Source organism: Genypterus blacodes, unplaced genomic scaffold, assembly GCF_046128005.1.
Source record: "Genypterus blacodes isolate CSIRO-AG114 ecotype Tasmania unplaced genomic scaffold, CSIRO-AGI_Gbla_v1 ptg000061l_1, whole genome shotgun sequence".
In the NCBI taxonomy this organism is placed as follows: domain Eukaryota; kingdom Metazoa; phylum Chordata; class Actinopteri; order Ophidiiformes; family Ophidiidae; genus Genypterus; species Genypterus blacodes.
Genome location: NW_027466873.1, coordinates 29889 through 51908, shown reverse-complemented (window position 1 = coordinate 51908; position 22020 = coordinate 29889). Strand labels below are relative to the sequence as shown.

Genomic DNA, 22020 nt, shown 5'->3' with positions numbered 1-22020 from the left:
GGTTGTTTAAGTCTAGTATTATACCACAATTGTCTGTATTGGATATTATTATCCAAAAGGTGTAAAATGGGCCTACAGTGATGTCACAAAAGGTACCAAACACTTGATGGAAAACAAATTCAATAATGAATAATCCAGACTTCTTAATCACCATTTGCCACCATAAAATATTTGCTTTTCATATAAGATTAGTTTGGAAGGGATGATCATGATTACTTCTATTACTAATACCAATACTAATGGTGCCTTTTTTTAAAGGTTTTGGAGCTCCACGGTGCGTTTTTTACTCCATGTCTCCCCCTACCGTCCGTCCTCCAGCCTGCGCTTCCCTCTATTATTTTCCACTCAGTTTCTCGCAGTTTAAAATGGCGGCGTTGAGCAGCGCCGAGTCCCCACCGCCCGTCTTCAACGGAGACACCGCGGAACGGGAGCCGGCCACGGAGCGGGGCCTGGACGAGCCGGGAGCCGGGTTGGACGCCTCTTGTCCGCCGGTGATACCCGAAGGTCCGCAGGATGAGGAGGTAGGCGTTACGGCGGCGGGGAGCGGGGCTAAAACTGGGCATGGGACACAGGTTCCGAACGGAGGTAATTGGATGTAAATCTCCAGGAAACGCCGGCTGTAACATGGGTCGTGGTAGGTGCAATGCAGGGGGCAAGACGATGCACAAAACGTTGACGGTTGATAGGAGCGCGGAGGGTTTGTTATACCCGGGCTATGGTGAAGGGAAAACGGGTCTGCGACAGAGAGCTGAGTGCGGGAGGAGAAGGGTTTATTCAGAAGAGCCTGTGTTTATTTCAGGCCTGCTTTATTCCACTCCGCTCCTGGCTGCTTTTTCCAGCCTCACTGCAGCTGCAGTCTGGTGCGCGGCACACACACACACACACACACACACACACACACACACACACACACACACACACACACACACACACACGAAACTACATTGCACACTCAGGGATTCTACTGAATTCTAATGTGTGTGTGTGTGTGTGTGTGTGTGTGTGAAGTTGTGTGTTTTCGCCTCTTTCTTTGCCTCAGAGGGATGGAGATGGTGGCTGTGATGCTAATGATGGTGATTGTGGTCAACTCAAGTCGTGTGTGTGTGTGTGTGTGTGTGTGTGTGTGTGTGTGTTTCTATATAGTCCCCGCCCATTGCACATGAACACGCATGTAGCATCAGTCCAGTCAGGTAAAGCTCCGGCCTGAGAGCCAGTCTGCTGCTTGCTCAGCCTGCAGGTCAGAGGCCTCATCCTGGACCACCACAGGAGAAGGAACTACAAGAGGAATAATGGACTGAATATGAAAGGCACATAGAAATAATGATAGTATTGTTATAATAATACTGACAATATTTATTTATTTTCTTGCATTGGACAGAATGTAAAATCTCTTGGGTTACCCAGAGAGGTCTAATGACTAATCAGGGATGGTAGCTTGTCTATAATGTGTGTAATATTGGTGTTCAATATACCATACACTCAAAGTAATGCTGCCAAACCCTTAAAGATGTTATTTCCCTTAAGGTTTCGGTTTTATTTTTCAGCCATCCAGTTATGAGGATGGAGGAGTCGGCCTTCCACATCATTGTTGTGCAATTTCTGACCACATACAGCAAATGTATTAAAGAGAAGTTGACTAAGGTATGGTTCACGTGTGTAGGTCTGAACTAGTGGAGCAGGATAACGTTTGAGGTCTTCGTTTGAGGTAGTTGCTCATCAGATACAGTATTTGCTATGCCAAGAAATGAATATGGATAAATGTAATCCCAAAATTAGCTATACATATTTATTATATGAATTATGACAGATGGAGATTGTTGTACACACATATGAGATGATTTCATGTCTACATGGGACAGATATCTGACTAATGGTCTCGTTCTCTTTAGAATTTTGTGACCCATCATATCATTTTAGCTCCCAGAATTATGTGGAATTCAGCATTTACAAGAGTTTTCATGTAATTTGACATACTTTACTGTTCTACTTGGACGAACCTGAGGAAATGAGTAATGTATTAAATTTTGCTTTGATAGATTTGCAAATGTATCAGGGTTCAGGCTGCCGTGTTATCTCCCTTATTCTCTTTAACTGTACATTGAATCAAATCTCCAGCCACCTTTCACCTGTAAGCTTGAGATGGCAAACATTAGAAGAAAAAAAATCAGAGATTACAAATGTCTCAAAATGTTTTGCGCCATTGGTATGTTGATGTTGGTGCACAGCCTAGTGGTGGGATGTTGTACTGCAGCTATTATAAACGAAGTAAAAACGTGAACGAATCATTATGGTTTGAAGAGGAACATAACTAGAACCTTTCTGGGGTTATTGCGTCATTTTGAATACTCTTTCTTTCTGCTTTTATTGGTAAAGTTATTCTTGGTGTTTTAAAGTTTTGCTAAGTCAACTTCTCAAACCTACATGTACTTTCAATCCAACATGATATCATTCTACCCTTATAGTGTTAATGGACCCATGCTACTGTACTCCATTGGATGCTGAGGAGGTGGAATATTTTGCTTGTGCTTCCAGATTTGGCAGCTACGTTCTTTGTGCAGACTCCATAATTTGCTTTGAATTCATTTTCGAATCACAAACCATCTCCATACCACAAAGTGTGTGTTTTTTTTCTTTGGCCCTACTTCTACATTGGCTCTTGCTGCACCTGTCCCATACCCCATCCACACTTAGACGGACAGATTTGAAAACACATCTTTTAAAAATCCGTTCTGGCTTTCCTCTGAGTTTTCAGCCCTGTTGATGTAAAGCATTTAGATTTATTCATTTGGTTTTAATGTAGACAGAGAAGGCGGAACCTTTCTAAATCCGCTGTCAGAACTGGCTGTCACAAGCAAACGGAGGTGGATGAGCATGTTGGACTGTACTGGACTTGGTCTGGTTACATCGCTTGTTTGGCATAACACTTTGAGTGATGTAACATAGAAGCAGAAAAGGCAAAACGCTTTACAATTGCTGCTGTGCTGCGGATTGCAACAAGCTCAGTGGTGTTACCAGCCGTACAAAGAGCAGCGATTTGAGACCATGTCTGGATGGACCAGTGTCTGTCTGTCTGTCTGTACCCCACTGCCACCTGTCACCAGCAGCAGGGAGACGATGTGGTTGCCGTGTGGATGGACGGTTCTCAAAACATGGATGAACGTAATTTCTCGTCTCCAGCAAAATCATCACAAATATTTAGTTAATAATCCATATGTCACCAAGCCCAATTACCATGCAACCATGACAATCAAAATGGGCGGACATGACGCTCACTGCCATCGATTACTGAACTTAACCAATCGATGGAAACCAGGATATAAAAATGATGTATCTTTCGTATTCCCTCTCCTGCTGATGGTGTTGCATATGTAGTCTATATTTCTAACAATTGCTCAAAAGAAGAAAAAGAGGTAATTTGGTCAGTCCTTCATTTGTAATTCTGAACTATTCTGGACCCCCTTGCAGCATGGAGAGGCATATTAAGAAGTGCAGTTCTTCAGGACTGTACTGCATACAGTTTTCAAGGACATGGTCACCGGCCAGTTCTGCTGTCGCTCGGTCTTGCGTCTCTTGAAGTTTATCACCACCGTTATTCAATATTCAGCGGAATAGAAGTTGGGGAAGTTGCCTGGATGAAACTGTCACATTTGTCATGTCTTCCCCCATGTTGTGGTTTGTTTCTGTAATTTCCCACCCCACACACGGAAGAGAAGAAAATCAATGAGATGAGACAACATAATGCTCATTTCAACTTGTTTCAGTTCAGTGTTGTGTGAGCATTCTATGGACACTGGAGTGAGCTTGTCCCAGAATCTCCAGGTGTAAACGGGGCTCCTGCATGTGAGGAAACACTGGATGTGTCTGTTGTAACATCCCTGTTACCCATGGACATTTTTTGTTTTTGTGGCGAGAAGATGTTTTGCGCAAGTTCCTCTTGCAGTAATTGTGGTTCCTGCATAGCGTGTTTGACTTTTTCTTAGAAATCCAAAATATTTCAGCTCTCTGAAGCTCTGTCTGTAGATGTTGCTGTGTTTCTTTTAATTCAAATTGTGAGGAGATTCATTCTAAATATAAACCTTTTTGGCTTTCTTGTTTGAGACTTGACCATTTGATGTAGGAATGCTGTCACCATTCAAAAGGCATTTGGGGTTCGAGAAATAAATAAATCTATATAAACTTGGCATCCACATAGAAGCCAGCATGGAAGTTCCTCCAACCACACCAATGGTTCCCAGATGCCGTCTTTCTCTAATTTCCCTACCGTCTTAGCACTGATCCATTTCAGATGGCTCTTTGATTGACAGGTGTCTCAGCCAGAGTCAGCCATAACAACCCCCCCTTTTTACTTCTTGAGGGTTTCTTGCTGTAGGTCTGCTTTCTCAGTTTTATTTGTTTTCTGCAGATATGGAATATCAAGCAGATGATCAAGCTAACACAAGAACACTTGGAGGCCCTGCTGGACAAGTTCGGAGGAGAGCACAACCCTCCTTCCATCTATTTGGAGGTACGGAAAAAGTAATTTCAGTTATTGAAACAGAATTTGTGCTTCCTGATGTAGACTCACCCATTGTCTCTGTGCAGGCCTATGAGGAGTACACCAGTAAACTCGATGCGCTTCAGCAGAGGGAGCAGCAGTTGCTGGAGGCCATGGGCAATGGGACAGACTTCTCCCGCTCTTCTCCCTTGCCAGCCCTTATGGAGGTCAAGATGGGAGGCTGTGGGGTCGGCGGGGGGGCTCAGGCCCTCCCCTCAGCCCCCAACACCTTGGCTGTCCTGCAGACCCCTACTGATGCTAGCCGAGCCAACCCTCGCTCACCCCAGAAGCCCATCGTCAGGGTCTTCCTGCCTAACAAACAGAGGACTGTGGTATGTCTGCCTGATATTAGGATGGCGCTGTTAACCACTGCTTAAAATGTGTGGCCAATGAATGTTATTGAATGTTTTACACAATTGAGACCGGGGTAAGTGGGTTAGATCTATCAAGGTTAACTAAACTCACCGGGGCCGAAGTGAGTTCTCTGGTCAACCTAGATTGCCTCTAAATGCTCCAAAGTTGCTGAGATAACGGCTTACTTTACCTGTATGTTGACCAACAATCCAGAGTTTCAAACTGACTGCATTCAAGCTGTAGTTATTGAACTGTAGAGATAAAAATTTTCTTACCAGGACTTTATCCTCAAACAGGCGACAGACCATCAGGAAACTGGGGCAGCTCCCATGAGGGCTGCACGAGTCACCAAAATAAAAAATCTAATTCCGATTATGGCAACTCATATTGCAATTACAAGTTCAACTGGTTATTTTCTCATAATACTTTGGTTGGGTGGCCCTTGCCATAGTGGAAAAATTCGATGACAAACTATTCACCTGCTTGAAGGACTGCTCATTCACCACTATTCACAACTCATTCCCTAACTGCAGCAGGCAGGTTACCAAACTGTCCTGATATCAGTTCAGTGCTTTTACTATGTCAGCAGAGGTGAGATGAAAATACTCAAACTGATGCTGATCCAATTGTCTTCTGTAAAACAAAATTTCCTGTTTTACGTTTGGCTCACACACCTGCATATTGTTGTCGCGTTCTTTGCGCGACACATCTGTGATCTCTTCAAGCAAAACAAGCTGCATTTTTGGAGCAACTGACTTCCTAATGAGCCCTCAGAGGGCAGAGGTAGGATTACCATAATTACTCCAGGCCACCACAGGCACACTACCATCATTTGGACCGCTCCTAACACTATTATATATTTAAATAAATTGCAGCTTCTTGTGATTCAGTGATTTCATGTGGCCAAATTGCAATTTCAATTTGATTAATTGGGCAGCCCACGATTACAGATTTTACAATCTAATCAATACATGATGGACAATGGCAAAAGAATCGTGTGTAGAATGTGACGAACACATTAACTCTGCCTTTGTCTGTTGAGAGCAAAAATCTTGTATTTGAGAAAAGTGAGAAATGAGGGAATGGGTGTAGGTGTCACATTTCACTCTGAGCTTCACAGAGCAAAGCTGGTGCCTGGGCACAGCAGATGTGAACTGTGTGTACAAATGAGAAGCTCCTTCCAACTATGCTTTTGCAAGTTCTGTCATACTGACCACTTCCTTGATGCTCTGTCATGGCGCTTTAAACAGCTGTGAGTGTTGCTGTGCTTGTCTCAGGTCCCTGCCCGCTGTGGGATGACGGTCAGAGACTCGCTGAAGAAAGCTTTGATGATGAGAGGCCTCATTCCTGAATGTTGTGCAGTTTACAGGATACAGGATGGGTACGTCGCACTTCACTACACACAATTTGTATTTGATAGTGTTCATGGGAGGGATTTATTGTCATTTTTGCAATAATATTGCAATTGACCCCAGTGTTTGGGAAACAAGATTTCCTTCGTTTGCTCCTGCGACCTTCATTACATTAACACTACATTATGTTATTCCTTCTGAAAGTGACATGAATTTTACTTTGTCCCATTTATTTTTTGTTGTTACACTGCTAAATGCAGTTTGCACTCAATCAGTTGTACTTGAATAGAATACACACCTGCTTTAATTTTATTTTGGAGAGATTTTATGTTGGACTGTATAACGGAGATCATCAGTTAAGACCCGGCTATTTTTTGTTGTGGAATTATGCAGTGCACACTTAGTTTTGTTAGATTGTTAGTTACAGCCCTTCACAATGTGCAAGACTAGTTTCTAGCAACTTGCTTATTTATTATCACCAGATTACATCCACAAATTAGGACCTCAAAATTCCCCTTTGTGCTCAATACCAGGCGGACATGGTCAGCAATGATTGTCCTGTAATGAGCCGATAAGAGGTAGGATGTAAGGTATTGCAGTAATCTATTGTAGTCAAGTATACTGGAATGTGTAGGTGGACCTTAATTTCATATGTAGACCTTAAGAAATGTATACCTCCTCTAGACATGCCCTTTGTGAATTGAATCTCTTTGTCAGGTTGTGCTTGTTTCCTGCTTTCAAGTTTGATTGAATGTCGACACACTGATTTAAGTGTGAGGTGTTGAATGCACCATTTGCAAATTCTCCACTTCCTGTTACAGAGAGAAGAAGCCCATTGGTTGGGACACAGATATCTCTTGGCTGACTGGGGAGGAGTTGCATGTCGAAGTGTTGGAGAATGTTCCGCTGACAACACACAATTTTGTAAGTATTAGTTTACTATTGTGTATTCCATTAGCATTGATTGTGTAATACCTAACAAACTGAATCTGACTGAATGTACAACCATTTATAAGGGCTGCTCTGTATTCAAATACTGCCTGGTCCTGATCCTGTGTTTTACGTGTTTGACAGGTGAGGAAGACCTTTTTCACACTGGCCTTCTGTGACTTCTGCAGAAAGCTGCTGTTCCAGGGTTTCCGCTGTCAGACATGCGGCTATAAGTTCCACCAGCGCTGCAGCACTGAGGTTCCTCTCATGTGTGTCAACTACGACCAGTTAGAGTAAGTGGAGCACATGGGCCCAGGACACCATTTGGGATGTGACGATGATGTGAAGTGTCATTTTGTGAGAATTCCAACTGTGATTCCTGACTAGATGCGGTTTCCAAAAGCCAGACTGCATTGTTTATACAGCTCCATGTTTTTCTGATCGTCATCTAATTCACAATAACAGAGAAACTAAGAACACACAAAGTAGCACTTCATGTTATCAATCCGTAGCCACATTTACATGCACAGTAGGTCATGTCAGTAGTCTGTCTAAGACACTAGACCGAACCAAGATGTTTACATGAGCAGTTATGAGCCTTGTAACATGTTTTCTCATGTCTTATATCCATTTCAATTGACTCAACCTGTCCTCGTGCATGAAGCAGCCCCTGAAACACTCCAGATCAATGCCCTTAATCTGTAGTGTTTCCATTCCGGCATTTGCATCCATCTAAGTATTTCATATCCATTCCGTTGTAAATCTATATTGTGAGCAGGTTCTCATAAATTGCGCCATCTTGGGTTTGCCCATGTCCGATGAGTTAAGCTACTACTAAAGCTTTGGGTACCCATGGTATCAGAAAGTGCCAGAAATTGTTGTGAAAAGTGATTGTGAGTACAGGGTGATTCAAATGTTTATTGTTTGTTTGTCCATGTACAGCCGGAATAGCCTAGCTAACAAACCCTGATCCTCCTCTTTAAGCCAGACTAAGCTTAAGCCCCATCCACACATGCAGTATATGCCATCATAATGCTGTGATGGGGTTTGAGTGGGCACATGACTGATATGCAGGTATGAAGTGGTTCAGGAAGGCCAAATGTATGAATTCTGTCTGTTTTGCAGTTTGTTGCTGGTGTCCAAGTTTTTCGAGCATCACCCACTCACCCAGGAGGAGGTCTCCTCAGAGGGAACCACCCCTGTGTCCGAGGTCTGTCCATCACTCCCCCCATCTAACTCCACTGGGTGAGTCCACTGCTTCCACCCGCATCAGCAAAAATGCAAAATTTGCTACGTTTGCCTCCAACATGCAAGCACCCCGACGTGACCCAGAATCCATGGGTGACCAGCACGGGACCAACCTGAAGGAAAGCGCGTTGCCTAGGAACAGGACAATCACCACTTGCACATTTTCAAGTTGGAGTAAACTCAGACAGCATATCACCGTGCCAACCACCTGGACCGGCTGCATGCTCTATCCACAAGGGCTGCAGAGTCTGAGTCCACGCCAAAACTTAAAGATGTGAACGGTCTCCTATTTGGAGCGCTGTTCTGTCATTGTGGAAACATTAAATACATTAAAAAAAAAATCACAATTAATTTAACACTGGAAACCTCAACTACACTTTCAGGACAATGACCTGCAGTTTGGCAGCATCCAAACATGTATATAAGCAAATAGACAAATCTTAAGTTTTATTTTAACTGGCAAACATTTGTGGAAACCTTGAATAACCCAGCTGTCCTGATTCTTTCAGGTCCTTCTGCCACGCCACTGTGTCCCCGTCCAAGTCCATACCAATCCCACAGAGTTTCCGAACCAGCGAGGAGGAACACCGCAACCAGTTTGGTCAGCGGGACCGCTCATCCTCCGCCCCCAATGTCCATATCAACACCATCGAGCCCGTAAACATCGATGTGAGTTTTTTTTTTCCCTTTTGTTGCACTGTGGAAGACCTACTGGCCTTCGATCGTTGAGATTCGGCAGATTTTCTTTCTTTGACTGAACCTCTCCCTTTGATTCATCTTTGGTAGTTGGTTCATTTGTTTATGACCTCTTCATCTCCCTCCCTTCATTTCAGGACCTGATTCGAGACCAAGGCCTGCAGAGGTCAGATGGAGGTAAGGATTAAAGCGGAGGACTTCAGCTCATTTTGTGGCCTTTTCCCACCATCCTACGTCTGCGTGCTCTTGTTCTTTTTTGTGGTCTGTGAGGTCTGTGAAGCTCAGACCTCAAGAGTTGAGTTAGTTCAGTTTAGTCCTTCTCCACGTCGGCATCCTCCCAGCCAGCAAACAGCAGGTGAGGACACACACATTTATATAGCTCTGTGGCTCAGCAGTCTTTCAAAGAATAGAAGCTCTTTCCACAAGAGCTCTGCTAAAGAAGCCCAAACAGTGAAAAAGTCATATAGTTGAGTTATGCATACATTAAGTCGGACATTTAGTTTCACTGTTGGTCCTTATGATGTAAATTAGTAAGTAATTGTGATGTGTGTGTGTGTGTAAATAGGGTAAAACATCATAACATATGTATATCCAGTATAGATATAGATAGATAGATATTCCAACCATAACATTTCAGAACACTTGAGTATTCTTATTTTCTAATAGTCTGTCACTAAGGAGATATTCCACAGATAGATATTGGGTGGAGGATTTGAAACGTGCTGGTATCCTGATAAGGAGCTCAGACTCCCGACATGAGGCCACTGCAGTGTGGTAGGACACTGTGTCAGGAGCTCTGCTTTAAAAGCCTTGGACATCACTTAAAGAGTAAGCGGGGGAAGGGCGAGTAGCAGTGATGGTCTGTCTGTCTCTCTCTGCCCTGCAGCCCCCCCGACCCACCCTGCCCGCTGCTTGAGGAAGCACCGAACCCGGACCTCAAGCTCCCTCCTATACTCCTACCCCAATGACATAGTGTTTGATTTTGAGCCCGAGCCTGTTTTCCGAGGTAGTTAGGCCTCTGTGTGTGTGTGTGTGTGTGTGTGTGTGTGTGTGTGTGTGTTACTGTGTCCCTCACCCACCAACACCCCTCCCCACCTGTTTCACAACCACCTTTGTGTCAGTGTTGTACCTCTTTTTCCCTTGATGTTGTCACATGCTCTCTGCCACACACACACACTGAGTTGGACTTTGACATTCATACTTTGATTCGACTCTAATTAAAGGCAATGCATGCATAATTTTCACTAACATCATGGAAACACCATAATGGAATAGCAAGGTTTACTATGTTAAGGAGTAAGTGGTGGGGTCTAAAGGAGCACTACATGGCAGAAAAGCCACTCTTGTCACATTTTAACAATAACAAAACACGCTGAAGACAAGATATTTACTCAGTTGTACACGACTGATAAAAACAAGGTTTCTCATTGTTCAATTAAACTGCAGTATTAACATCTGTACATCTTCCTGATTGGCCAACGTCTTCCTGATTGGCCAAGTGAATATGGCAGAGTATAACTGTTCCTCTAAAAGATCAGAGAAACAATTAACGACCCAAATAAACCTGATTTTGATGATTTCAATTATCCCAAATTTTACAATGATCCAAGAAATGCTTTACCTCAGAAGGTGTAGAATCATTTTCTCTTGCCATTTTCAAAAACGCTAATCACCTCAGTTGAGGCACCATTTTGGACGTTAAAGATAATTAAATGGTTTATTGCCGCTCAGTCACGCACTTCTTCACTTCTCCTCTGCATGGTGTGTACAGCCTCTCCTCACCAATCACACACACAACAACCACAGAGCTCCTCTGTCTTGACTCTCTGCTCCTCCCTCTCTCTCTCTCTCTCTCTCCTGTCACCCTCTGTTTGACCCGTGCTCCTTGTCAACCTCACATTTCTGATTTTATTGTGTCTCTACTTTTTCTTCTTTTTTTTTTTTTTACTTCATCCCAATCCTCCTCCCTCCTCTTCCACCCAGGGTCCACAGCAGGTTTATCAGCTACGCCCCCTGCCTCCTTACCTGGCTCTCTGACCAATGTAAAGGTTGCACAGAAGTCACCCTGCCAACAGAGGGAGCGCAAGTCCTCGTCCTCGTCTGAGGATCGCAATAAGATGGTAGGATGAAGATGTTGGTATTTGTGTGTATGCCGTGGTTATGTTGTGTCAGGTTGGAGTTGACTTAATGTGTCTGTGAAGCAGAAAACCCTGGGCAGAAGAGACTCCAGTGATGACTGGGAAATCCCAGAGGGTCAGATCACTCTTGGCCAAAGGATAGGTTCTGGATCCTTTGGAACTGTTTTCAAGGGGAAGTGGCACGGTAAGTCAAACACTGGGGCCGTATTCACCTGCCTACCTGGTACAAAAATGTGAAGTGCGCAGAAACGTAATGAATGTGAGCATGTAAACCCTTCAGTCTGAGTGCTTGACTGTTGTGTAGAAGTGTAACAGCACTGACTTCTCTTCACAGGCGATGTGGCAGTGAAGATGTTGAATGTCACTGCTCCCACACCACAACAACTCCAGGCCTTCAAAAATGAAGTGGGAGTCCTCAGGTATGTTCCGCCCCTCTCTTTTATTCAATAATGCCAAGTAATTATTGGAATGCTGCTTTGTACACAATCTATATAGCTTGGTGTTGTCTCTTGCTAAAGATCAGATGTCTAGTTAGTGTTGTCCAGCCCTGGGTCATACTGACATTTGACATACTGTAGGTACAGCACATAAAAATGGAATTTAGTTTTTTCAATCTTTTCAATCTGTTCTTTCAGTAACTTTAAAAGTAATTTATCCCTTTTTTAAGTAGTACTAATATAAAATGATCATGCTTACTGGGCTGTATGAAAGTTTTCGCTTGTTAAAGTGAGTCTTGGTTCAATGGCGACTGAACGTTGCATCCTGAACCACAATAGCGTTAGAGTGACGCTGTATAACAACAAGTTGTGCTGTTAAATCTATCCCATTTATTTTGTTTTATTTTTGAGATATCAAAGCAGGGTTGGAATTTGTTGTTGAATTGACACTTAAATGGTCTCATGATGTGTTATTCTACATCAAATTGAAATAATCACAATCATTCATGTCTGCGGCATTTTGAAAATCAATGGTATGTGGTTGTTGACATGGTTTGGAGTCCTCAGCGGTAGTCATGGTGTAATGTATTTATGTGATTGGAATAAATGAGCAAAGAAATAAAAATACCACATGTCAATGGGTCTGAAATGGAAAAGCATTTGTGTAAAGCGTCCATGTGTTTGTGTGAACCAGGAAAACGCGTCATGTGAACATCCTGCTGTTCATGGGTTACACCACCAAGCCTCAGCTGGCCATCGTGACCCAGTGGTGCGAAGGCTCAAGTCTCTACCACCACCTGCACATTATCGAGACCAAGTTTGAGATGATCAAACTGATTGACATCGCCCGGCAGACAGCTCAGGGCATGGAGTGAGTACATTTGACTTGCAACTTGAATTGGATTTTTTTTTGTCAATGTAATGTTTTTATTTAAAATGTTTTCACAGCAGTATTTGTAGCATTTTGCTGCTGCTGGATGAGTGCAATGTTTCTGAATTAATAGATAACTACTTTGTATGGAAAAGAAAACTGATTGTAGTTTGTGTGTGCATCCTCTTCCCCAGTTACCTGCACGCCAAATCAATCATCCACAGAGACCTGAAGAGCAACAGTATCCTTCTTAAACACCTCAGTCTATTCAATGTGACGTTTGTGTCCATATACTTTGTATGAGTCCAGGGAATGTCATGGAAATTAATTTGTTAAAATCTTTAAGAACCGTGATTATCTCAACAGTGAATCAGGTGTGTGTGTGTTTACAACGTACAGACCTCTTACAGGGTTAAGAGTGTTTTCCCTAACTGCCACCTTACAGATATTTTTCTCCATGAAGACCTTACAGTGAAGATTGGGGACTTTGGCCTGGCCACAGTCAAATCCCGCTGGAGTGGCTCCCACCAGTTTGAACAGCTCTCTGGTTCTATATTATGGATGGTGAGTGGAGTTGACCAATGACTGGACAACATTTCAGCCGTTGTTCTTTCATGTCTGTATGCATCACACAGATTCGTGCAACCTAGACAAGCAGAGTCAATTGTAGGCTGCGGCTGCACGAGTCATTTCATGCAACTTCTGGAGTCGTTTATTGAAAATCTGATGAATATCTGAGTTCATCAGGCAAGATTGGGTAGCGGTTACACTATGACAGTTCAATGCGACCTGTGCCATCAGATAAACCCTCGGTTACACTATGACATGTCATGAAGCCTGCCGTAATCAGTTTCTAGATAACAGATGCATGCCACATGAGATGGCACAGAGTAACCGCAGCCTCACATTCTAAGGGTAAGATGATATTTATTTTAAACGGTGAATGAGGCCTAACATTCTTTTATAGTGGTATGTTCTCTTTCGCTGCCACACACTCACACAACCATAACAACATGGCCCATTTACATTTTGTTGCGCATGTTCGACATTAATATGAAAATTAACTGTGATAAAAAATATTTTACTTGAATAGTTTGACAAAGGTTTTATGGTTTAATGTAATGATTAGTAATCTCAGTAATATTTACATTTGGCTATCCCACTTTCTTTTAACTGAACTATTTGAGGAAACTTTTGTAGATCATCAGAATTTTGTTTGACTTGACTTTAGAGTTGCTTGACTTAAAGCAGGTACTGACTCAACTTCTTTGACCTGTAGGATGGATTGACTTGTCTTGCTTGAGACGTGAAGGTTAAGACTTGTGACTTGCATGTGTGACGTCCTCCCACCTCTGCTAATGAGAGGCTTATTCTGATTGTGCCATTTCCCCTCCAGGCACCAGAGGTTATCCGGCTCCAGGACAAGAATCCCTATAGCTTCCAATCGGATGTGTATGCTTTTGGCGTCGTGCTGTATGAGTTGATGTCGGGAGTGCTGCCCTACTCCAACATCAACAACAGAGATCAGGTGAGAGACTTCAGCCAAAACATGACCTGCTGTCAGACATAATGGTTTCAGGTTCAGAATCAAATCCATGCTGGACCAAACTTTCCCTTAGATCAAAGGATTGGTTATGATTCACAGTTTCAGGCCCCTTTCAAGCTCTACCACTCTATTTAGTTGCCCTATTCTTCACCTTACAAAAAACTGTATCAGTGACCTTTCCAGACATAAATTGCCTGAAAATCATAACAATTTTGTAACTTCACTTTAATGGTAATATCTGCAGCCCAATCAAGCACACAAAGTTTCTCCAGTTGCTTTGCGCTGATTGACCAGCTCTCTCCCCTGTAGATCATATTCATGGTGGGCCGAGGTTACTTGTCCCCCGACCTAAGCAAAGTGCGGAGCAACTGTCCGAAGGCCATGAAGAGACTGATGGCTGACTGTATGAAGAAAAAGAGAGAAGAACGCCCCCTCTTCCCTCAGGTATCACACAGAGACATTTAGTTTGTTTCAGATGATGGAAGCTTTGTCACATTAGAAACTGACTGGATGAATGCAGAGGAAAGCGTTGGGGAGACTCATTGTGTACCTGTAGTTTTTACATTAAATCTCCTTTTAACATTAGAATTGTCTTTCCATGCTGCCACATTTCTTTCTGTCATCTGTGAGTTTCACATTATCATGCTGATGTCGTTTCTGCATGAAGTGGCAACATTGGCTTTTGCCAGCAGATGGCCTCAGAGTTGCAGCTGGAGAGTGAAGCAGCACATCATTGATAACACGCCTCATCAGTGTACACACATGCTTCCAAAAACACTTAGCTTGAATTTAGGAAACATTTATGCTGTGTAAATTCCTTTTGCACATCAGCCAGAAATATTGGCTGATACAATTAATTTTATGATACAATTATATCATATTGGCCCCTTATGTAGGCTATTTTCTTCAGCTGACTTATTTGTGTAGTTTTCTTGCGATTGTGGATTGATTTTGAATGTTCTAATACACAGATCTTGGCATCCATCGAACTGCTGGCTCGCTCATTACCCAAAATCCACCGGAGCGCCTCTGAGCCTTCTTTAAACAGAGCTGGCTTTCAGACAGAAGACTTCAGCTTGTACGCCTGCGCCTCCCCAAAAACCCCCATCCAGGCTGGAGGCTATGGTGAGCACACATACATAAGCACACACACACACACAATCTTACTTTACAAATCTGCAGGTTGTACCAGATAGATATCAGTGCTGTTAGCCATAGACGGACTCCGATGCGTCACAGAAGATGTGATGGCATTCATGTATAGCTCTGATAGGAAGTAGATCCGGGGATGGCTGACTGTTGGGAGCTGGCGGGGCGCTCTCCTTTTTCCATGTTGTCCAGGCTTGCAGGAGGTCTGCAGGTAGAAGTGGGTCATCCCAGTCGCGGTCTTTTGCCTGCAGTCTATGGACCAGGACCTTTGCTCTCATGGTAAAGGGCAGGATGTAACCTAGGGGGTTGTACTGGCTTGCTAATATTCTAGATATTTTGCATGGTTGTCTGGCTTGGGGCAGCAGGTCAATGTCTGTAGTAGAGTGTGTCCTCCAGCTGAGGCCTAGTGTGAACTGCCAGCTGAGGCTGGGTGTACTTTCCTGGGCTTCGCCATGTGCTTCTGAAACCCATCTTTCACTGCTTTCCAAGCCAGCATCCAGCAAAGACAAACTTCAGCAGCACTCTGCTATATCCATTGGGCTGGTCTAGGTAGTGAGTCTCTGCTGTGGAAGTGATGGTGGGCCTATTATCTCTCCTCTGACCTCATGTAGAACAGAGAGGTGTTTGCACTTACAAATCCGACTGGCTTCTTCAGGTCGCAGGCAGAGGCTATGTGAGAACGACCGCATCTCCAGCACCTTCTCTTGGCTTTGACCTGCAAAGCTCTCACACTGGCTGAGGTAATGGTTTGACTCTCCATAAAGGCAGTATATCTTACCCTTACCCTGGGTCTGGACCAGGGGAGCTGGAGACTCTAAAGAGAGAGAGAGCGACATATCACCGGTGTCGAACTGTTGAAGCTCTCTAGCATGTTGTCTGATGTTGACGTTGTTAGTAGAGAAACCTCGCAATGATGGGATGTGGTCGCTCACTGGATCTTGGCCTCAGCTTGGTGGTTCTGTGAGCCCAGTCTAACAGAGGCTCTTTGTCTGGAACACACCCTTAAGCAACACCGCTACAGCCTCGGCACTAATGGCCATCTCCTCTGGTCTCCCCCCTATCTTCAACTCGGTAAAATCATCTGACTGGGCAGAGAACGAATCCTCTAATTCCCCCACGGCCTCTTCGACTTTATAGCTCATGGCTTCATAGCTTGTAGCTCAGCTTTGATTGAGGCCAAATCATCCTTTAGTGCTGCTCAGGCAATATCCAGCAGCTTAAATTTGAGGGCCAGTTACTCCTGCTTCAATTTACTCCTATCGATAAACTGCGGCTCTGCCTCCAGCGAGGTAGATCCATGTGGTGGAGACGTGGTGGCCTTCATCACCGCCCACAGGGTTAGTTTCAGTTTGGTCACGGCTGGAGTATAGTTATTCCTTTTTGTTGGACATTTTGATTCACCAACACTAACCTAATAGTGAGCACGGACTGTGAGGAGAAGCGCCAATAAATAGCAATTGTGATTGGATTTTGCGAGAGACTCTACACATCGTCTAACCCCGGGGCCACACTGGACACAGAAGGGGTGTTCAGTTGACGCCAGAGCAAATTTCTCGGCACAATTCAGTTCACATTTCAGCTGATCTCTATCACGGGTAAGTAAATAACCTCATAAATGTATAATGTGGTGTGTTCCTGCTAACTTTATGGCCACAGTAAAGAGAAAGACACCAGATCTAAGTTTGCCTACAGTTTGGCAACCAATAACAGAAAAGAACAGAATCTAATCCAAGTATGTTAATCCAAATATGTTATGAACTGTATCTAATCTGTAGGACGTCTTCCTGTACATCCATTGATTTACGCCTTATTTCTGCTGTTTTCAGGGGAGTTTTCAGCATTTAAGTAAGATGCCACCAGTTCATCCCTCGTCACTTCTCGTGTCCCTGCGGTGGATTCATCCATTACTGAATAGAACACCTCGTCTGAAAGAACGCGCTGTTTTCTTTCCCTGTCATCCTGAAGGAGGCAGCCACAAATCCCACTGACAAAAAAGCTGGTCAGCAGGTGATCGGAACAACGTCACGCAAAAATTTATTAAGGAAAAAAAAAAAAACATCCAAACCAAACGAGTTTCGAGGAGGAAAACGCCAAACTCCACCGATTGACCAAGCACAACACCCTGTCTCCTGAAGGGGATGAACGAACATACAAGGAAGGAAGGTCTGGAGAAGGGCGGTGGGGAGCTTTGGGCAACACTTCCTGCCTCCCCATTTCCTCTGTGGGTAAAGATGGAGGCTTGTTAGTCAGACAGGCTACAGGTACAGCACTGCGACTGACGGCTGAAGATTCCTGTGGAAGAAGGAAGTGGCTTTTTTTTTTTTGTTTGATTGAGCAGGAAGTCCAGGCTTTGGCACGTCCCCAACATGAGCCGGAAAGGAAGACGACTTGAAAGATAGATTTATTTTTTATTTTTCCGTTTCTTAGATAGTCATAGGTGAGATTTTGGCTGATGAGAGTTTTTGGGGTCTTTATAGACGCATTAAAGCTGTTTGGGGCAGAGGAGTGAACATTTTGGAGGTTTTACTCTTTTCCTTTACAGGCTCCATGCAAACCAAGCTCTACAGTACTGTACTTTAAAGCCGTCTTGTTTGCCGTCAGCCGAAAAACCCCCACACCCACCCGCAAGATATTCTATATATGAAACTACCCCAATACGCCTCCGCTCACATTCATTTCAAAGTTCGGGGCGTGGAACTGTTGACCACCTGCCAAATGGAGGTGCTGTTCTTTGCTTTGTTTGGTGATGGTGTCACAGAAGTGAGGTTCATCATCATGTTAGTGTAAAGAGCCTGGTGCGAGCGAGGCTGCTGCCCGGGCCGGCGGGGTTTACATACATCTATGCTGTAAGTAGTGTGTACTTGTGGCTTCTTTAAGCTTTTGACACAGCAGCTTTGATCATTATCACTGAACAGAGCTTTTCCTTTGCTTTCCCTGATTTATTTCCATAAATTCAAAGCTTATTTTTTGGTGACAACAGTGCATGCGGTCTCATAATTTCTTTTCTTTTCTTTCCTTTTTCTTTGAAGTCATGTGGCTTTAATATTGCACTCAGTTTAAAATGAGAAAGTTACTTGTTGCAACTGTACCTGCTTTAAAAATGGTGATCCTCCGAAAAATAATTTAGGTCAGTGGTTAGAAAAATGTCCCGTTTCCCTTGGATACACTCACGCACCTGTACTTTCTCATTCCAGCGTCCAGTGTGTTGAGGGATGTAGGTGTTATTACAGGTTACTTTTGTTTTGTTCTCGTTTGCCTTATTCTGTACAGGCAGGCCTGCAGATATTGACTTATTTATGTGATTTGTTTTTGTTTAGTTGTCATGGAATTATTTTCAGAAATGCTTTATTTTGAAGCTCTCAATCTTTTTTTTTTCAATGCTTGTTTTAGTCTTTGTGTCTCATGTACTTGCACTTTGTAGAGATGGTTTTGAAGCAACTGACCGACTTGCCTTTTTGTTTTTGTTTTTTTTTAATTGAGGAAATAAATTGTGACACCGAGTCAACGACCCCAAAATTGAATTTCCATTAGAGTTGTTATCTGCATGGGCTCAGCTCTGAACATTAGGCCAAACGCTGTAGTCAGCTAAGCATCCCTTTTTGATGAAGTGTCCATTTAAACTCAACATTCATCACATAAACTACAAGGGCACTCATTACAGTGCATACCTCCCTCAAAGCCCAACAGTCCCAACAGTTATGACTCTTTATCTTTATGATGATATTTCACAGTTTTACAGAGTGAGTGCACGTTTGGGTACAACAGACTCAGTCATTCATGGAGCTACAGCACTTTTTGATGAATGAGCCAAACCTCCTCACTGCAACATCTTCACACTACATGGCTGCATACTGTTTCAGGAACACCGGCCTTTTGCTGGATATCATTTTCCATCAAAGTCAAAGATGTATCGGTTTCATCTGTGAGCATCCACGACATCTAGCGTAGTTTATCACAGAGACCGGAAACAAAGGAAAGCTTCTACAACATAGACTTGTATCTGTACTAGAGGCTCAGATAGGAAGTATGGATCTTATCATCTGACTATATAGGTCAATTCTCCTATGGACTGTGCTGTGCCACTTATGGCCAATTGGATTCTGTTCTGGTCAAAGCCTGTAACTTAATTGTGACTTTCTCACCTGAAGCCCCAAAGCTCAACCCTCTTCACTACAGGTTGAGCTTTTGTTGCGCTGTATCTTTGTCACTTGGTTTGGTTGGTTTCACATTGCACCAAACCTTGACATGTATGATGTGGCTGATTGGTCGAGCCTATCGGAGAAATGTCTCGTCAAGATCACTGCCTTGTGCCGTTCATTGCTCCTTTTTTTGGCATTACTGATGGTAATGCAGCAGCTGTAGAACATCTGTATAGATTTGTTTTTTCCGTCGCTCACACTACCAATTTTCTGTAGGGCTTCCCCGTCTCCGCTTCTTAACCTATGCAGCGTTGTTCCTTGGTTCTCTGAAAGCCTTTCTCGCTCATTCTCAGTGTCAGTTGGTCTTTAATCAAACTTAAAACCATGCAGTCTGACCGATAACTGCTGGAATTGTATTAAACCGTCTCACACAGCGTAACATGCAGTGAATTTACGAGATTGCTGTATTTACACTTTGGTTTAATGCAGCAAACAAGTATTTCCTAGACGCAGTGACTAAACCCAAATCTCTGAAGCCTGACATATACTGGTGTAAGCAGGATATTAAACTATCTCTGCTATCGGTTGTCTATTGGTGCCGGGTGATGTCACTCTCTGTAGACTTTGCGCTCACTTCTACAAAGGAGGAGAGGGGACTCCCTTGTTAATGATAATTTGTGGCTACGAATTATAATGCGACCGATACAAGATGATTAACATGAGAGAACAGGAGGTGTAGGAGTTGATAAGGATAAATTAGGGCAGCTTAATTTCTTGCAAGTGTTGGCAAAGACATTGCAATGGCTTTACACTTTGGCTTAGCCACGTTAGGTCCCAGTATATCCCAGAAGACATGAGGCGAACGTCCCCGTCCGAGGACATGTTAAGAACGGTCCGTTTTGCTTCTGATGCTTCTCTCTGGTTGTATCCTTGAATATCACATGACTTGCTCTATGATGTGAGGAGACAGCCAACAGATTTCAGCCAGCTATGTGATATTTGGAACATATTTGCAATCTGGAGTATGCATCAAAAGTCTAAAAGACAAAGTTGTTGTTTGGGGTCCTGCTCGAACAAAACCTAAAGAAGCTGAATTACTAAACCTTCAGCCTTCAACAAGTCTTGTTGTTCTGAACCTTCTACTTGCTAGGGAGTATATTGGGGCCTTTTTGTGTGTGTGTGTGTGTGTGTGTGTGTGTGTGTGTGTGTGTGTGTGTGTGTGTGTGTGTGTGTGTGTGTGTGTGTGTGTGTGTGTGTGTGTGTGTGTGTGTGTGTGTGTGTGTGTGTGTGTGTGTGTGTGTGTGTGTGTGGGTGTGTGGGTCGTACAGTACATTTATCTTGACCATAAGACATTCAGCATTATGACACAAGCGAGTCCAGTCACCTGTCCAGTGTTTGACTTCTTATTTTGGGGGATTTGGATCGGGGTTCGATTACTCATTAAAATCTGTTTCCGCGGTGATGGGCGGGATCTAAGGCTTTGACTCGGATTGTGATGTCATATGGTCAGACTTATACATGATGAACAATGGCAGCTTTTCATTATGAATATATCAAGTCGAATCTGAAAGGATGAAGGTTCTTTCCTTATCACAGATGTAGAAAAACAAATGAGCTGAAATTTTATCTTTCAAAAAAGCAGAGAAACGCTCAATTATTGATGTATCATATGGGTGAGAACAACCAGAATATTAGAATTCTGGCTTACACTCACAATTCAGGTGATGGGTGCAAAGTTTTTGATTTGAGTGGTGAGAATTTGCAAAATGAAGCTGGAACACGCATTATTAAGATGATTGGACCTGAGGAAGTCTTTCAGAGTGCTGTATTTATTTTTCCCTTTGAAATGTTTGTTTTCCATGAGAATATTATCATAGAAAATGCTACTACAGGACTCATTGACCTTCATCACACATCCTACTTCCCTCGCCTCATCCTCTAAATAGTTGTGTTAAACCTTTCTAACCTTTTTTTCTTCCCCCTCTTCATCCCCCCTCCTCTTCCTCCCTGCCTGCACCTTAAACCCAACAATCCCCCTTTCACCTGAAAATCTCATGGAAATCTTTCGGGAGATCTGTTTTGTTTTCTCACATGTAAATAGTTGTATAAAGGAAATAATGTCAGTTTGCTAGGAGGCATGGAGACAACACATGTAACAAATTATAAAATGTTCAAAATAAAGAGACAAAGATTAAAAAGACGTTTTGATAAGCAGACTTTGAGAAAAAAGGTTGAGTGTAAAAATATTTAAGAGTGTATCATAAGGAGAAAGAGCTTAATGTATTTGTTGTGAATATGAAAAACTGATATATTAAAGAAGTGCATGGAAACAGTCCTTTGGTTTGTGTGTGTTCATTTGTAGAACTGTGAAAGTGCTCGTGTCCACATGGGGGCAGTATCTCCCACGATAATGTTAAACTAAAAGTGCTGAGGGATGTGCAGCACACACAATGGACCTGAAGAATGCACGTAGTAAGTATTCATTCTACTCTTTTGGTCTTAATTGGACAATGGATTACAATCGAATCAGATACCAGATCTGTAGGCCTTCGATTGGATCCTCAGTATCCTGCGTCCTTAGAGAACCCGAACTTCCGGTTTTCACATTTCTGCTACTGGAAAATTG

At 43.2% G+C, this 22020-nt stretch overlaps 1 protein-coding gene across 7 annotated transcripts; it reads left to right on the top strand.

Moving 5' to 3' along the window:
- Positions 1–365: 365 nt before the first annotated feature.
- On the top strand, positions 366–21729 carry braf (B-Raf proto-oncogene, serine/threonine kinase). Of its 7 annotated transcripts, none has more exons than XM_076154109.1 (20): positions 366–521; positions 4403–4504; positions 4582–4866; positions 6166–6269; positions 7062–7164; positions 7315–7463; positions 8296–8415; positions 8928–9087; positions 9252–9291; positions 10001–10120; positions 11098–11234; positions 11319–11436; positions 11587–11671; positions 12384–12560; positions 12755–12801; positions 13006–13124; positions 13957–14088; positions 14416–14550; positions 15078–15231; positions 17082–21729. In XM_076154109.1, exons 1-20 carry the CDS (start codon positions 366–368, stop codon positions 17102–17104), a joined length of 2466 nt encoding a protein of 821 aa, XP_076010224.1. In that variant the 3' UTR covers positions 17105–21729. The 7 variants fall into 7 exon arrangements, with proteins under 7 accessions (XP_076010224.1, XP_076010223.1, XP_076010227.1 ...); XM_076154108.1 differs by having other exon boundaries at positions 11316–11436; XM_076154112.1 differs by lacking the exon at positions 10001–10120.
- Positions 21730–22020: the final 291 nt, after the last annotated feature.

Bases quoted from the DNA above. Each gene is read 5' to 3' on its own strand.
- braf (XM_076154106.1), top strand. From the start codon at position 366: ATGGCGGCGTTGAGCAGCGCCGAGTCCCCACCGCCCGTCTTCAACGGA. The intron at 522-4,402 runs GTAGGCGTTACG...TGTTTTCTGCAG, and splicing joins AAGGTCCGCAGGATGAGGAG to ATATGGAATATCAAGCAGAT. The intron at 14,089-14,415 runs GTGAGAGACTTC...TCTCCCCTGTAG, and splicing joins ACATCAACAACAGAGATCAG to ATCATATTCATGGTGGGCCG.